The 16,297-nt window shown below is 47.1% G+C and overlaps 3 protein-coding genes across 4 annotated transcripts; 1 reads left to right on the forward strand and 2 right to left on the reverse strand.

Moving 5' to 3' along the window:
• Positions 1 to 1,442: 1,442 nt before the first annotated feature.
• Positions 1,443 to 3,148, reverse strand: LOC149280497 (polyamine-modulated factor 1-like). Its single transcript, XM_089500486.1, has 5 exons — positions 2,982 to 3,148; positions 2,367 to 2,472; positions 2,164 to 2,264; positions 1,856 to 2,051; positions 1,443 to 1,496 (listed from the first exon to the last, which is right to left on the reverse strand). Exons 1-5 carry the CDS (start codon positions 3,146 to 3,148, stop codon positions 1,443 to 1,445), a joined length of 624 nt encoding a protein of 207 aa, XP_089356612.1.
• A 2,425-nt stretch (positions 3,149 to 5,573) lies between these two features.
• Positions 5,574 to 7,051, reverse strand: LOC149280498 (solute carrier family 25 member 44). Of its 2 annotated transcripts, none has more exons than XM_089500549.1 (3): positions 6,427 to 7,051; positions 6,052 to 6,179; positions 5,574 to 5,765 (listed from the first exon to the last, which is right to left on the reverse strand). In XM_089500549.1, the coding sequence occupies exons 1-3, from the start codon at positions 7,046 to 7,048 to the stop codon at positions 5,574 to 5,576; spliced, it is 942 nt and encodes a 313-aa protein (XP_089356675.1). In that variant the 5' UTR covers positions 7,049 to 7,051. The 2 variants fall into 2 exon arrangements, with proteins under 2 accessions (XP_089356675.1, XP_089356674.1); XM_089500548.1 differs by having other exon boundaries at positions 6,052 to 6,197; positions 6,424 to 7,048.
• A 2,546-nt stretch (positions 7,052 to 9,597) lies between these two features.
• Positions 9,598 to 13,180, forward strand: LOC149280499 (mitochondrial import receptor subunit TOM40B-like). Its single transcript, XM_089500516.1, has 8 exons — positions 9,598 to 9,703; positions 10,105 to 10,172; positions 10,619 to 10,711; positions 11,301 to 11,402; positions 11,567 to 11,672; positions 12,222 to 12,344; positions 12,469 to 12,545; positions 12,938 to 13,180. The coding sequence occupies exons 1-8, from the start codon at positions 9,598 to 9,600 to the stop codon at positions 13,178 to 13,180; spliced, it is 918 nt and encodes a 305-aa protein (XP_089356642.1).
• Positions 13,181 to 16,297: the final 3,117 nt, after the last annotated feature.

The raw sequence follows: 16,297 nt of genomic DNA on the forward strand, positions 1-16,297 counted from the left end.
CGTTATTCCTCCCCTGCCCCATCCCAGGTTTTGCGAGTTTTGGTTTTGTTGGTAATGTTTATTATGATGGTGAAAGAGGGACTCGTTGAGTACATAGGAGGACTCGGTCTGTTCTCCGCTCGGGACCTGCGCCTCGGTAACAAGGAAGGGGTTAAACCAGTCATAGGGCACAATAATGCCACGTTATGCAGAGAGCGTCTCCTGTCCTATGGAATTATATTCCACCGGCTTTTCCTCCCCATCGCCATCCGTGTTATTAACGCGGAGAAACCGCACGGAGGAAGCGGCCCTGGACGGACAGGCGGTCAGCAGCCGTGTCCCGGGGATCCCCCTCTGGAGCCGGTGTTCTTTCTTAGTATTGTTGCATTATGTGGCAACCAACGCATTTCACAGCATACTTCCATAAAAGAAGCCGAGACCAGAGGCAGCCTGTGGCAGAATCAGCATTATGTGATCAATTTCCTGTCCGGACATTCTCTTACTCTCACCTCAGCCTCACAAAGGCTGCCTGAGCCAATCAACAACAACCAGCAGCCTAACGAAGGGAGAGAGAGCTTAATGGGGAGGAATAATCATGCAGATCCTGAGAACAGGAAGTCGCAGTTATCGCGTTTAGGGACGTTAGAGGTTCTTTTGCTGCTGTGCTTTAGAGTTAAACGTAATTCTGCTCGCTCATTCCACATCTGGCTTAGCGGATAATGACCCATCACGGGAGCCTGCGAGGGGTAAACGCCGTCTCTAACCCGCGATCCTCATCTGTATCATTAGGAGGGGACGGAGTTCGTGGAGAACCACAGGGTCCACCGCACGTCCAAACCTACAGCCTGCGGCAGCACGATCTGTATTTACACGTCTACGTGGACCAAGTACCGAACCCTGTACGCCCCATCACTTTAACCCCTACCTAACCAGAAACGCTGAGCTATGTGGGCAACAAGGAAATCCGGCCCCTACTAAAAGCTCAGTGGAGCTGCCTCCCAGCAGAAGTGGTAGAGGCTAATACAGTGAGTGAATTTAATAGGCATACGGCTCCTGAATCTAAGACGAGACTAACGGCTGATTAAGGTCTTTAGAGCAGGAGAAACGGGACAAATGACCAAAAGGGGTCCCCTTAAACAAACAAAAAAGCCCCGACAATACCCCCTCGCTGCACCGCTAACTATTTAAAATACCAGGATATAGTCTGTAGACTTCCGAAGTAGTGGGTACAGAATCTCTCCGGGCATAGAAGGTATGAGCCACATTCACACTGCAACATAACATTTATTATTAAAAAGAAAATCATTTTTCCATTTAAAAAAAGCCACGTGGAGCTCCCCAACACTGCTTAATGCCCAGGTCCGCTCCCAAGTCGACATCAAAGTGCGGCGGGGCCCCCCGGGAGTCTGGCCCTGATCCGTATAGGGCCCGGACGCGGAATATGATGTCATCGCCGCTGCTCGTCACTTGGGTGTTTCGATGGACAGAACGAGCTCCCTCTGAGCTTTACTCAACTCCTATAAGCAAACAAAACATTTCCCAGCAACGTTCACTTCGGGCGTAAGTGCCAACGCTTCCCGCCTCCCATCATGCACCCTGATTGGCTGCTTCTGGGTAAGGCGTAGCAGGCGGGCAGGATATGGTTAATTCCTGAATCAGCTGATACATTTTGTTAAATTGTCTTTTTGTGTTGTGTTTACAAAGTTGCGTTTTAGTAACGGATACTTTGTATCTAAACAAAGCGGTTACATAGTGAAAAGAACTGTAAAGCAGAGCCCACAGCACCAGGCTCATTTACACCTTGTTACCCCTAGGGTGGCCCCTCACCGTCCTGCCCGATTAACCCTAATTGCCCCCCCCCTGAGCAGACCCTCACCAGCCAGGCCTGCTTCCTCTTCTCAATCTCTTGCTGCATGTCTTGGATCTTCTTCCTCCCCGCCAGCACCGATTGCGCCAGCTTGGCGTTCTCCTCCGTGCGCTCCTTCAGTCCCTTCCTCAGGTACTCCCGCTGCTGCAGGAGGTACGGCACCAAGTGGCTGCGCAGGTCCTCCTCCGGAATCCCGCTAGGACGCCTGCGAGGGGCACAGAGCCGTCAGGACTACCCACCGCGCAGGAGAACGCGGGCCGGCCTCTGGGCGGGCTCGCCAAGCAATGGCGGCACTATTCCTTTACCGTCTCACTCACCAGGCCAGGGCGTTCGCTTCTCCTGCCTCCTTTTCCATCCTGTCGAGGGAGTCCAGCAGCTCCTCCAGATTACCTTCATTCTTTATTTCCTGAATCTCATCCTGAGGGGGGGGAGGGGCAATAGCATGTAAAGGGTAAAGGGACCCTCGGCTCCGATTTGAGTAACTGCCCCGTTGTGGGCATCTCTTGGCACTGTCTCTTACCTTGATAGACTCCTGGAGCTGGGACACAAACTGGTCGTAGATGCTCCGCGTGATCTCCGGCTGCACCTTATAGAACCGCCGGTAACAGCGTGCAAACCGCTGGTAACTACGGAGAAAGCGAGGCAACTTTCAGCCAATCAGATCATTGTATGTTACACATTTTATACTAATATCCCGTACCGTTTGACATTTCTTCTGTTGTGCCTGCCAGTGAAACGCGCTGGGCACGCTGCAGAGATTTATTACCAAACAGTTACATTGTTACAAGAAGCTTAACCCCTTGGATGCTGGGAAACAGCTGAGATCTGTGTGCCCTTTAACCCCATGTGGATCAGACAGGCAGATCCCTGGTCGCCCAGCCTGCTGCTGCGTTATAAGATTATTGTTAGATCGGCAGCTATTCAGACCGGCAGCGTGTCTCCTGAACTACAAACACGGAATTCCCTGCAGCCAATCAGGCACAAGCAGAGTCTACATCTAACTAATCAGAGTTTAGCAAAGGCAGCCAATAAACTGCGACTTAAAACAGCCAATCAAACGCCAGCAGTGATCAACCAACTACCTCCCCGCAGCCCTCTCTTTTAGCCAATAAGCGTGCAGGCAGCTGCGTTTCACCTGCCCGCCTCCACCAGCCCCTCCAGGAACTTGTCCATCAGGGTATTAAAGATCAGTAACCGCTGAGGGCCCTGTAGAGGAGGGGGCTTCGGCTCTTGGGGCTCTCCAGGGGTCTGTTCGAGGGGCCCAGCGGGCGCTATCGCATCACCCCTCTCTCCTGCCTCCATCTTCCTCGGTCCTTTCCCCTGGCCTTCCCGCCAAGCAACATCAGTCTCTCCTACCCAGTTATTGGTTGGTTGAGGTATCACTCACAGCGTAGTTCCCGCCCCCAGCACATGTCCTTTAGAGGTAACGATACATTTGTTTTAGGTGCCTCAACTATAATAACAGGAAATGTAGGTGTCCCCAGGGGCCACTAATACGGTATTATTAGAACTGCAAATGTATCCCAGGGGCCAATAGTATTATTAGAACAGGAAATGTAGGGATTCCAGGGGCCAATAATATCAGAACAGGAAGTGTATCCCAGGGGCCAATAATATTATTAGAACAGGAAGTTTAGGGATTCCAAGGGCCAATAATATTACTAGAACAGGAAGTGTATCCCAGGGGCCAATAATAATATTAGAATAGGAAATGTAGGAATTCCAGGGGCCAATAATATAATAATAAAAGCGTTATAACCGCAGCAGATGAATGGATTTAACGTTTCCATATATATCATTAGCTTATACCGAGCCGGTCTGCCATAGTTGGCGCCGTCTCATCCGGTGACTGCTCTCTCTCTGGTTACAGCGGAACATCCATTGGCAAGTAACATCTTAGTGTAAATACAGCGGATTGATGCGATGCGTGTGATCTGGGCTGCGGAACTCCACTCAAGGGCCACAAACATGCTGGGAGTCCTGCGTGTCTGTTTAATGAACGCTTCCTGGAGAGCCAAAAGCCACGGCCTGTTTGTGGCCCTCGAGGACTGGAGCTGTGTAGCCTCGGTACAGATCATGGCTTTTGGTAATTGTATTTCTGGAACTCTGCTAATGGATATCATGCATTCCTGCCGCCCCCCACAGACTCCATCCTAAAAGTCCTCGACTTATATCAGACAGTAAACCCCAAACCACGGCGTTGAAGCCGCGGCATTGTCTATTTGTGAGGCTTTACTGGGAAATGCGTCGGGTCCCCTTACATACATTTCTCATCCCAAAGGAGCGTATTCACTAACGCCCGAGAGGAGCATTTCATCTCAGCTCTTCCTCCATAACACCCAGGTAAGCGAGTGAGATGGATGACCCATTTAGTTAATACGCCCCAAACTCAGCAGTCTTCTCCAGGGTCGGTTGATCTCTGAGGAACTGCTTTCCGAGCCCTCGATGTATCAAGGCCAGTGACGTCGAGGCAATAAACGGAACCTGGAACCTTTTTCATTCCGGTAGCGCGTTCGGTTTATAGAGCGTGACTCTAGTAACGGAGAGCGAACCGGGTACTAACGGGTATTAATATCCACCGACCCACCACCGCAGAGTCCGTAAAAATGTTTATTGAAGGACAAGTAAAACGTACGCCGCCTCGAGACCAAAATACATTTAACTTGATTACTTTTCACACCTTGAAATCAAAATGTGAAGCTGGAACACTTTATTATACGCAGTGCGTGTTATTCGCGAAAAATTCATAGTGTCATACAAAGGGTTACAGGCATATTCTGCACCTTAAGGGGGGGGTGGGGTAAATGTTGCCCAGCATATCAAATCTCTTGACTTCTGAGGTCCAGTGTCTTAATAACCAGCAGTTACATGAATATTCACTATATTTAGCACAGGGATTTCTAAAACTTCCTGAGATGGCCTCCAACACAAGCAGACCTTCGGACATATGTACCAATAAACAAACCTTGCAGATAAACGTATTAAATAAAATAACCCCCCCCCCCCCCCAAGATGTCACTTGGGGTATGCAGTGTCCTGGGACTGGACATTGTCCCTCCGATCCGGGAATCCAACATTATAATGACCCTGGGTTTATCTGCCGGTAGATAACATTCCATTTTAAAGGGGGGGGGGGGGGGTTAAGAGAAAAATCATTAAATAAGGTTAAAAAATACATTTCATAAATGTGGTACGCCTGCAAATTTGTTTTGAGAAGGAGGGGCCAATCAAAACAGGAATCTATAGCGATGCTGACTCTGGCTTCTATTCACCTCTGTAAACATATCACCCTGTTCGGCCACCACATTAAATAAAACCGATTTCAATTTGTTTAAAAAAAAATAATTAAAACATAAGCCCCTTTCTAAAAACAAAAATAGTGGAAAGAAATACGGAAGGGAATTCGGGGACAGGAAATTACCACAGACTCGTGTCGCTCACGTGCGCAATGACTAAGAAAAGACACTATGTACATAGAAGGGTTAGTCCATGTATAGAATGATGGGGGGGCTCTGGTTCCCACGTCTCCCCGGTGGCTCATGTTGTCCACAATTCCGTCCAGGAGCGGTAGAGGCAGCCAACGTAGCTCTCAAACCGTCTTATCTATCCGACCAAGGTCAGGAACAAGTCAACGTTCTCCACGCCGCTTCTCCTGCCTCATCCCTTAAAATGGAACCTCCACTCCTAATTAAAGATTCCGTGCTCCTTCCAGGTTCTAGGAACAGGATCACCAATGTCTTGCGTCAACCAACTCCGGTCGGAGGCTGATCTTTTTCAAAGTCTCGTAACCCACCACAATGACTATGGTGGACGGCGTAGAGGATATGATGCGTGCCGAGAGACCTTTGGTGAGGCCCCAGGGTCCTTCTTCTGCCATCAGCTGCTTGAAGGTGTTGATGATGGAACGCTTGCCTTCCACCTGCAACAAATGAACAGGAAAGCATCGATAAGAACCATTTTCACAAAAACATCTAAAGAAAAGAAAACTCAGCCGACGTATTTTTGGACGTCCTGCATATACGGACAAGACCTCGAGGCACATTGTGGACATCGGATATCACCAATGTGTAAACCTCTGGGGGGCCGGCTACCAGCTGGTCACAACCTCTGGCAGATCTTCCATGTAATGTGTCAAGATACAGATAGCTAACAAAATCCCTAGCGCTGGGGTGTACAGTTACCCCTACGTGAGACGTGCGGGTTACCTGCACACGTGCCCTTATCACATCCATGGGGTTGGTCAGGGTAGCTGCAGTGGCTGCAGCCAGCGGCCCGGATATGGCTTGGAGGAGGAGATGAGGGCAATCCTTTGGGGATAGACGGGATAATTGTTCTAAGGGGGGAAACAAAAGATTCATTAAGACACAGAAATAAAAGGATCTACAAAGGAGATTTTTTTCCTCTGGTAACGCTGCTCCAATCTTTACTTTGATGGTGTAGCTAGAGGCATCGGCGGAGGCATCTCACCATCATGTAGTTGTAACTATTAGTGCCTGAGCAGGTCCTCTTCCAAATACACAGCAGAACATAACTTACAATAATCTATACAACCTCCGGGGTCTGACTCGTCTACTACTCACCGGCATAGAAGTGGTAGAAAGGCCACCATACTGCGCTGTTTGGGATGTAGGTGAGAAGAGAGGCAACGTAACCCCTGTAAAAACCTCTGAAACCGTCCGCTCTGAAGATCTGCTTGATGATATCCTTGGTCTGCCCGAAAGCCACCGTCTGCTTCCTGTCCGCTGTGAGAACCCGAAAGCGTCCCATGCTTTCACCCTTCCTCTGCATCATGAGGTGCTGGGAGACTACGTCTATGGGCACGGTAATACTCTGGGCCACCAGTGACGCCGAGCCACCGGCCACCAGCGACTTCACCGTATTACTGCTACTGTACCCGGACACGTACTTTCGGGTCAGTTCGTACGTGGTCACGTAGCACTGTCCAGAGATCAGCGTGAAGGTGTTGACCAGGAACCCCCGGTAAAACCCAGCGACTCCTTCCGACCTCAGAATCTTCACGAAGGCGTCGAACGTCCCATTGTAGAGGCTTTTCCCCTTCTGCACCTGCAGCCTGGTCCGGATGAGGGTGAAGGGGTAGACGCTCACCCGGATCATCATAGTCATACATACCCCGAACACATAAAACTTCTTCTTGTCTAGATGCTCCCACTCTATGATCTGGATGTTCCGCTTGTCCTCCATGGCGCCAGGAATCAGGCTTCCTTCCCCCTGCGACGATAGATTCGGTTATTTCTAGAACAAATCCCCGGGCGCATCCGGTACCGGAATACACCGAACACGGATTCTGACAGACAACACAATACAAACAAACTCTCCCGAGAAACCCCCCTCGATATTTGGGATGGTCACCGGCAGCTCTTTCGAGCGCTTTGTTCTGAACACTTAGTGCAGCCAATAAATAGTAAATCTCGGGTTACCATCGCCTACATTAAGCGAGCGAGCGACTGTAACCCCAGCCAGCAGCTACCAGTTACAACCTGTCTATTACAAGCGTCTGATGACCGGAACGTACCACACAGGTTTAACTGCGCTTGGGTGACATCATAAACTAGACGTCTGCCTCACAACATTGGAACATTCATGGAAAAACATTTTACTTATGGCGTTTCGGCACAGGGCGGTGGATTAAAGTGTTCTGATTTCATGACCACCGCACTCCATACAACGACCTGGACAAGTCGTCGGCCACCGGGAGCTCCTGCAGGACTTATGTGTGCTCCGCGTGACCTGCTAGAAATCCGCGTGAAGCGTCTGCAGGGGAATAACCTCGGGTAATAAATCTCGCTTCCTTCGGGAGGTCAGTGACCCCGTCGACTTCCGGAACTTTGCCCCATCGGAAGAATTCAATTCCTCCTAAGAACTGACGCAAGATCTTAAAGGGATCCACCAGATTTAATGCAAATTTCTGCCACAAACCTGGATTTGGTCATACAAACCGGAGCTCATAGGCGCATCATTTCCGAATAACTTTTTTTTATGACATCATCAATCCGATATGGATGCCCCTCACCGTCTGCCATTGTAAATGCTACACAACCCGTAACCATGGACAGCACCGAGACCCCCAGCAATCACCACACACGTCTCCGACGCGCAAACGGCCATCGCAATTTGGTTACAGAATTAACGCACCTTCGCTCTCAGGTACCAGGACCTTCACAGACGGACATCATCGGCTCCCTCGCCAGGACACGGCCGATGCCTACGCGCAGACGTGACGGCCGGCATCTGAGATACACGAGAGACGTGGGACGATCACTTCACGTGCCCTAAACCGCTAATCAGGAATGCCGGCGGGTGTCGGTGACTCGTAATGACAACTTCTGCTCCACAACTGTAAAGGAATTACACTGATGAGTTACAATTAAGGGATGTAACTAATCGTGGGGGGGCGGGTGTGTGTGTGTGTAATGGATCCACAGCACGAAGCTGTATAGATGTATTGATCCTTACCCCCCATAGGATCAACGCTTATTCCCACCCCTTCTGTTGCCCCCTCTGACCCCAGATGAGGGTAGTAAAGCCCCCTTGCTAATACCCCATGGTAACAGTACCTGTCCGTGTCCCTCTTGCAGCTGCCCAGGCCTCAGCCCACCCTCTCTATCCTGCCCTCTCTGCTCGGGGACACCTTCCTTCCACCACCTGCCAGCCAATGCCGGAAGTCGAGGGCCTGATTCCCACCAGCCAATGGCCGGATAGGTGATGTCAGTAGAGGTGGGGCTTCTCTTAAAAAGCCATCTGAAGGCATTAACTTACCAGAAAGGGGTCACATGACCTCACTATACGAGCAGTCCATTTCTGTGGAAGATACCACTTCTGAAATAGGCTGGAAAATATTTTTCGCGGTAAATATAAATTACAGACACCTCACGGCGCACAGTAATATATGATATGTTTATATGAATGCATATATTACAATAAAACATAGTGTCATGGCTTCTCCTGACTGCACTCAGTCCCAGTATGAATTTAACGGGTTCTCATCTTTAATTCATGGACCTCGGCTGCCACACAGCTGTCTAGCTCTGATAGGCACAGGCCGTTGCCATAGTGATGCCCTTACCCAAGATGGCCAGCTCATCATCACTCGAGGTGGAGCCTACCAGTAATAGCAATGGCTGCCCTCATCCTGGTGACATGAAATCCTGTGGAAGGGGAAAGGCTGTCACTGTCAGGAGCTCTATCCAGGCCATTGAGGGGTTACTGGGGAAGGAAAAAGCGCAGGGAGATACACTCTTGCAGGTTTGTGGTCTAAAACATTGGAAAGATACTAAAATGCCAAGGACAGCAATCTGTCCCATGTCAAAAGCTGCCTGGGCATGATGGGAATTGTAGTCTAGAGTTTATGGAGTACCATGTGTTTCATATTCCTAGCAGGGTCTAGTAAATGTGTATTTTAACATCCAGGAGACGGGTGTGCTGATTAGAATTGAAATATTTAGAATGCTAATGCGATGAATAGTTAATAGAGTTAGCGTACGGGTTATCTTTAGCTTCTATTTAATTATTAACGATCTCTTTCTGGTCTCCTAGGTGTATGCAGTCCGCTGTCTGAATTATTGGGGTCCGTGGTTAAACGGAGGGGGTTCGTGCGAAGAAGCATGGGTGCTGGCTACCCGGAGAGACGAGACGCGCTGCTGTCCTTAGCTTCCTCGGATTAGCAGAGGCCGTTGATCGCTTCGTTTTCCCCCAAGACTCGCGTCTGATTAAAGCAAGCTTTGGACAGAAGAATGGGGAACGTGCTGGCTTCCCCGCATGTGTCATGGCGCAGGAGGAGGAAAGCTTTTGCCCTCCCCAACCCTGGTAGCTTCGATGAGCTGCATAAGAGTTGCAAAGGTGAGTGACCCCTTGGATGGCCCAATATGGTAGCCATATTGACACAGCACCCCTAGGACTCTAAGGGTCACCTGGGGGCATGTGCGTCAAATCTAGTGCATGACGTCATCAGGTGGCAGTTCCCATCTCAGCAGTTTTATTTTGAGAAACACATACTTTTCACGTGTAGCTGCCCCATGTCTCGCATTAACTTTCTCCAATCCCTCGTGTATTACTCCATTGAAATACAGCCGAGATCATGGTCCTTGCCCGCCATCTTTGTAAATCTTTTTACTGAGGTTGAAGATAATGTATTGCTTGGAGTATAAGAGTGTTCTTTTTTGGTAATTATCCCTTAGACTTCGAGATATATGTATATTAATTTGATCTGTTCCTTTAATGCTTTCTTTGCTTGGTTACAGACGTTTTTCCTCTGCAGATGGAAGGGGTGAAAGTAATTATCAACCGACCTCTCAGTAGCCATTTTCAGGTAAAACAGACACTGTGGGGTTAAATGTAAAATCATTACTCTTTCACCCACTGCACTACAACAGTTGGATAATAGTTTGAATACGTTTCTGTTCCTTATGGGGCGGTGTAAGCGTGTGTGAGAATGTGACGTTAGAGCGTGTGTGTATGTTTGTGTATGGGGTTGGCGCGAGTGTGCGTGTGCAAGGCTATGGTAGTAGAGTGTAAGAGGCGAACCTGGGGTTAGTGGTGATAGCAAGGGGAGGAAGAGCGTCGGAAATTATCCCTGTCTGCCACAGTCTTTGGCACAAATAATTGCTTAATCAAATAAAAAATCTATTCATATATTTTTGCCGGGGAAACCTAATTGTCACGTGACACCTAAGCAAGCAGTGATAGGTTGCTGAGTTTTTATAATTTGTGTTTGGGTGGCCGCTGATGGAATGACGCACTTTCTCTTCTCCCCAGGTCAGCCACACCGTTCATATGAGCACAGCTGGTCTGTCCTGCTACCACTTCAACGCCAAGTACATCGGGGACGAACAGCCCAGCCCCTTGGAGGTAGCGGAAAATTCTCTGCTCGTTCTCTTTACTAACCACGGAATCTGTGTATTCTAGAATACCTAATATGTGCAAGCTTACCAAGGATAAAATATTGTGCTTAGAAATGATACCCATATGCAAATTGGTGGTTATGGGGCCTTATTTGCATATGAGGGTCCATGATAGTATTACAGCTTCTAACACAATATTTTATTCTTCGCCCATTTAAAGATTAATTCCGTCCCGCCAACGAACGGTCATTTTTGGATTACGTGTTGCGAGGAAGTGCTGGTTGGACAAGGTGTGCGGCTGTAAGGGGTATGATAGCCATGAGCGTACTCTTCAAGTGCAACTGGGATCTGGTCGTTGGTGACCGTTTGTGTTCTGATGCCCATCGTAGTCCGTAAAATATTTTTCAGTTATGCCTTCAGTGCATTAAATGGTAACCGGGGGATACTTGCTCTTTCATTAAGTGATTGTAAGGAGACATCACACCCGCATTTCTTTTTCTACAAATATATTTTGTTATGGACTGTTGAGTCCTTTCTCTTCTCTAATCCCACGACCAATACGTTTGTGAATCTTATTTACCTCTGGTTTCTTGCAGAATTTCCCGGTGCTCATCGGGGATCTGGATAGCAATGGGAGCCTGAATGCCCAGATCCAGTATCTTTTCACTGACCGCATCCGATCCAAAGCTGTATTTCAGGTAAGCGGACAGAGCTGTCCTTTTTAAAGCCGCGTCATTTAACTTGGGATTTAACTCATTTATCTATAATTTATTGTGCCGCTGTTTATTTTTGTTTGTTTCGCACACATTGTAAAAATACAGGATCCCAGAGTCCACTCATCGTTTTTTTTTTTCCCCTGTAGACCCATCACTCCAAATTCCTCACGTGGCAGATTGATGGGGAGTACAGAGGTGATAATTACACAGGAACTCTGACTTTGGGAAATCCTGACATCATCAACCAATCTGGTAAAGAATGGGTAGAACACTCATTTTATCAAATACCTTTCTACTGACTCCGTCACTCAGAATCTGTTGTTGAACCCACAGAGTACCAGAAAAGATCCAGTAGTAATGTCTGCTTTTAAACACAAGATCTGATTGTCTTTTCTGTATTGGTCATTTTTTGTTCAAGAAGATTCTTTCACAGTTTTTGTTGTCCAGCCAGTCTGAAAAACTGGGACGTTCGCCTGGTCTTCACAAGATCGTAGTTGTTACTTTGAGAAACATAACTTTGAGGTTGGGATTCTGGTCTTGGGTCTGTAAGTGGCAAAGAGTCTTCTGCCCTTGAAAGACGTATCTCAGTTCTTAAAGGAACTCCCTTACCTATAATTTTAGGACCGGCGCCAGAACACGACACCTAAAGTACATATCTAGAGATCTTAATGGAAGGACCAAACCAGTTGGCCCATCCAAACTTGAAGTCTTTAAGCACTGTATGTGCCCAACATTCTGAAGTAGAATAATATGCATTTCTCAGAATTGTCCTCGAAAAAGTAATCTCTGTTTTCGTTTCAGTAATCCTGGTATCGCACTTTCTGCAGAGCATCACCCCCCGCCTTGTTCTTGGTGGGGAGCTGGTTTATCACCAGAGACTTGGAGAAGAGGGGGCCATCCTCACGCTGGCTGGCAGATATTCTGGTATGGGGTTCTCTATTCTCATGATTTGTATCCGCATTTGCAAACCTGATTTGTATTTAGCAGCGGGCTGTGGGGGTTTTTTTGGGGGTGACCTATGTAATCTCTATTTGTGTGACTCTTTCAGCTCCAGACTGGGTGGCCACCCTAAATATTGGATATGGTGGAGCTCATGCCAGTTACTACCACAAAGCAAACGAACAGGTAAGCCTGAGAACTTCTCAAATGGTGTTCTCGTAATGTTCTTATATTAATAGGTCTGATTTTAGCCAAGCATTGTGTAAATTGCATGTTACAGCCAAGTACTCCCCATAAAGGTTATCTAGTCCTTTAAACATCTTCTTATCCCTTCATCTTGATTTTCATATTCTCACGGTGAAAAGACCTTGATTTGATATGTTCTGGCATTGTAACAGAGGCCACAGCAGAGTCTTCCTCTCCCAAGTTCTAACCTTAACAAGAAGGAATTAGATTACAGATCCCCTTACACTTCCAACGTCATGCCAGAACGCTCAGTGTTTGTTGAGGAGTAGCACTTCCTTTGAAACTGAACCCAGTCCACATTTTTAGTATGAGTCTGTCCCCTCTCTGTACAGATTCAAGTCGGCGTTGAGTTTGAAGCAAACACCAGACTCCGAGAGACGTCCTTTGCTTTCGGTTATCACCTGAACGTTCCAAAAGCCAATATGGTCTTCAAAGGGTCCGTGGACAGTTCCTGGTGTGTGGGGGGAGTATTGGAAAAGAAATTGCCCCCTCTTCCCATTACCCTGGCACTTGGTGCTTTCATGAACCACTGGAAGAATAAGTTTCACTGCGGCTTCAATATCATGGTGGGCTGAGATGGTCCTAGGTGTTGGGGTGGACACCATCAAAGGGGACTTGTGTGTTCTTCAAAGACTTGGCCCGCACCAAGGAACTTTCCCCTACCCACCTTCTTCACTTCTACACCCATCTTCCTCTAGACTGAAATCCAGAGGCATGATCAGTGGGGCAGATACAGGAACATGGGTTGTTCGGAAGCTGGCACCTGCCTTGTGACAAGGATAATGCTTCTTGTTGGCACGATAGGTTTTCAGCGGGGAACAACTATGGAAGTATTCTTCAGAGGCGGCAGAACCCCTTGCGTTCCCTCTGCTGCACTCCGCGAAGCATTTGCCAACAAGGAACTGCTTATAAATTACAACAATAATCACCCTCTTAAAAATGCCGTTTGGTTGAGATATATGTTCTGTCGGGACCAACGCATTTTGAATCCGTCTCAGGGCCATATCTGCAGGGTTTTGGGTTTTTTTGTGGCGATTCCCTTGGAATTTTAGGACTTCTTCACACTGATAACCTTTTTAGTTGCATAGAATAATTTATAGATTTAATATTTGCTGCATTTTGAGCTAGAAATGTAGATTATTAAGAGAAACGGAGAACAGAAACACAGGCACGGGTCCTTGACGGAAGATTCCTTCCATGGAGCCTCTAGGGGCAGGGTTTTATATTGAGGATTCTGCCTGGTAAAACCCGTGAATTTGCTGAGTTTTATCTACCGGGCAGAGTTTAGTTTTCCGAAATTTATCTTAAGTATCTCGTGAGATGTTACTGGGCTAAATCCCCCATAATTTATTATTTTTTATTGTATTTTATTCATGCAGCAAAGGTTTATGGGAGACGTAGTTCACGCACTGCTGGACAATGTTTCTGTTCAACTTAAATATTTACACGTTTTCTCCCCGATAATTCAGTTCTAGTGAGCATTCTGCACCAGATACTGTTTTGGATTTAGAAATGCATAAGGAAGTGTCTGTTAATCTAAATCTTGACTGTGCATGCGAATGAGACCCTAGTGGCGGAATGCAATGGTTTTGTGTACCTCCGATCTCTGTTAGGGACCAAAGGTGTGTGTGTGTGTCCGCAGCCCACCTTACCCAGCTCTTAATGGGCCACATGGCTCAGTTTAAATCTCTTTTAACTATTTCATCATTCCAGAGCAAGCCTTTAAATGTCCTCATTCCATCGCATATATTTCATGTCCCCACTTGGAGGTGCTGTTAAAACGTTTGAAAAACCGTTCCCTTATTTAATGCCGTTTGTTGTCTTTATTTACTTGCTCTGACATGTCTCTTTTAACCCCTTGTGATGATGAAAAAGTGTTCCTGCAGCATGATGTGTAAAGACTGAAGTGACCGGGCTACAGGGCATATTTTCTCTTAAAGCTGTCTGTACACCTTCCTACCGTGTTTTGAAATGTTTGTCTTCTCTAACGGGTCTGTTTGCCAGAGTTTGCTCAGGCCAGAGCAGGCTGAAATTGAGCGACTTGTCTATTCACTAAAGGGAGCACGACTGCTATCTTGGCCGCTCAAGTCAACTCGGCGAGTAACTAGCCATGAAAAACATCACAAGGTATCTGTTGAAAAATACATGACCTGAAGTAGGGCATTACCCCACAGAATCACCTCGGGTCCTCAGAAGTAGGCAATGAGTATAACCTAGAACGCCACGAAACGCAGAAGCGCAGCCCATCTTTCGTCTGGATCAAGCTGTCAGCTCAGCGTCGCATTAAATTACTTTTGTGAGTGTTGCTATTTCATTTGATTTAGCCACGCGCCACGACGTTACCTCTAATCAGACTGGCAAGGTGACCTTCGGAGAACTGGCCTGCCTGTTGTGAAAATCTACTGTCCGTCTCTGTATAAATGATAGGGCGTTGTGCTAGGAACACATATTATTCTAAATGCCCTTGGAAAACCAGGGCTCTCGCTGTCGGGCCTTGCCACGTTCAAGAGGTTTGCAATGCTGCGGTGGGTGAGCAGTGCGGCTCGGCAATTACTCCTAGGCATAGAGAGGCGTTTCCGACAAACTCTGCCCTTACTGCCCTGGGTAATGCAGAAGACAAGGGCATAAATTATGCAGGACTGCGGGACGTCTGCTCTGCTGCCTCCTCACCTGGTCAGACTCCAATGTTTTCTTGCCGGCTGCATCCAGGAGGGAAAAAAAGCCAAAAATAATATGGTCCCCCCCCAAGGGAGCAGAAGTGGGCCCGAGTCCCCAAATAGCTTCCTACATAACATGATGACGTCACAGGTTGATTTCTTCCCAGGATTCTTTTTTCCTTTAGCGCTGCAAGTCATTTGGCCGAAACCGCACTTTTCTTATTTAAATTGACCTTGAAAACTAAACCTTTACAAACGTCCTTAATATCCATCATACGCTTATATAAATATACAGCTTAAAAAATGATCCACCAGTGCCTTTAAAAAATGGATTATAAAATCCTATAATGAAGTTTTTTTTTTTCTTACTTTTAACCTCCGCTTGGTTTTTAGAACCCAGTACAGATTCTCTGTCCTTTTATCTTTATTCTTTGACATAATATCCTTCAGAAAGAGCCCCGGTTGAATCGTGCATTGCGTTAAAATGATAGATGGAGTCTCGCATTCATAAATAGAACGTTTTATTTAACACCATTTAACTTTGCATAAAGTTTAACCCTTTACGGGAGCTGCTACAATCTGGTGCAAAACTATGGAGGTCCAGGATTAGGATTTATTGTTCGTACAGCTGAATGGGAAAAGTGATTTTTTTTTTTATTTTTAAACAAAATGGCATCAATGCTTATTGTTTTGTGTCGGCACCTGCTTTCTTGCAGGGATTCCTTCTAAACCCTTCCCCTGTATACTTACCAGTAATATTCGGGAGTGGGACATGACTCGCATTCTTACAATTTACCTGTGCGGGACCCGTGGAGTATTAAGGTTTCTTTGGTATCTGGTATCCTTGCCTGGTGTAGTTTTATACATTAACGTCACTGGATTGTGGTTTTTGTTTTTTCACCCGTGGCGTTTGCCAGGAAAGCTTGATTTCATTCTTTGAACCAAGTTTCTGATGTTTCTCATCCAAGAACTCCTTAGAAGTGCAGGGACTAGTGTCAAAAGAGACTGGCTGACGGCAGTAAGTGGCTTACCATG

This window comes from Sceloporus occidentalis, unplaced genomic scaffold (genome assembly GCF_023333645.1).
Source record: "Sceloporus occidentalis isolate IW3139 unplaced genomic scaffold, rSceOcc1.0.p SCAF_155, whole genome shotgun sequence".
NCBI lineage: Eukaryota > Metazoa > Chordata > Lepidosauria > Squamata > Phrynosomatidae > Sceloporus > Sceloporus occidentalis.

What these genes read in the sequence shown, in the direction of transcription:
- LOC149280497 (XM_089500486.1), bottom strand. Translation starts at nt 3,148, where the DNA reads ATGGAGGCAGGAGAGAGGGGTGATGCGATAGCGCCCGCTGGGCCCCTC. An exon ending in GGGCTGGTGGAGGCGGGCAG is followed by an intron (nt 2,473 to 2,981) that starts GTGAAACGCAGC and finishes CTTTCTCCGTAG; the next exon opens with TTACCAGCGGTTTGCACGCT. An exon ending in AGAGGAAGCAGGCCTGGCTG is followed by an intron (nt 1,497 to 1,855) that starts GTGAGGGTCTGC and finishes GTTTGCTTATAG; the next exon opens with GAGTTGAGTAAAGCTCAGAG.
- LOC149280499 (XM_089500516.1), top strand. Translation starts at nt 9,598, where the DNA reads ATGGGGAACGTGCTGGCTTCCCCGCATGTGTCATGGCGCAGGAGGAGG. An exon ending in AACAGCCCAGCCCCTTGGAG is followed by an intron (nt 10,712 to 11,300) that starts GTAGCGGAAAAT and finishes GGTTTCTTGCAG; the next exon opens with AATTTCCCGGTGCTCATCGG. An exon ending in ACCACAAAGCAAACGAACAG is followed by an intron (nt 12,546 to 12,937) that starts GTAAGCCTGAGA and finishes CTCTCTGTACAG; the next exon opens with ATTCAAGTCGGCGTTGAGTT.
- LOC149280498 (XM_089500548.1), bottom strand. Translation starts at nt 7,048, where the DNA reads ATGGAGGACAAGCGGAACATCCAGATCATAGAGTGGGAGCATCTAGAC. An exon ending in CTACCACTTCTATGCCGGTG is followed by an intron (nt 6,198 to 6,423) that starts AGTAGTAGACGA and finishes TCTTAATGAATC; the next exon opens with TTTTGTTTCCCCCCTTAGAA. An exon ending in TGATAAGGGCACGTGTGCAG is followed by an intron (nt 5,766 to 6,051) that starts GTAACCCGCACG and finishes CATTTGTTGCAG; the next exon opens with GTGGAAGGCAAGCGTTCCAT.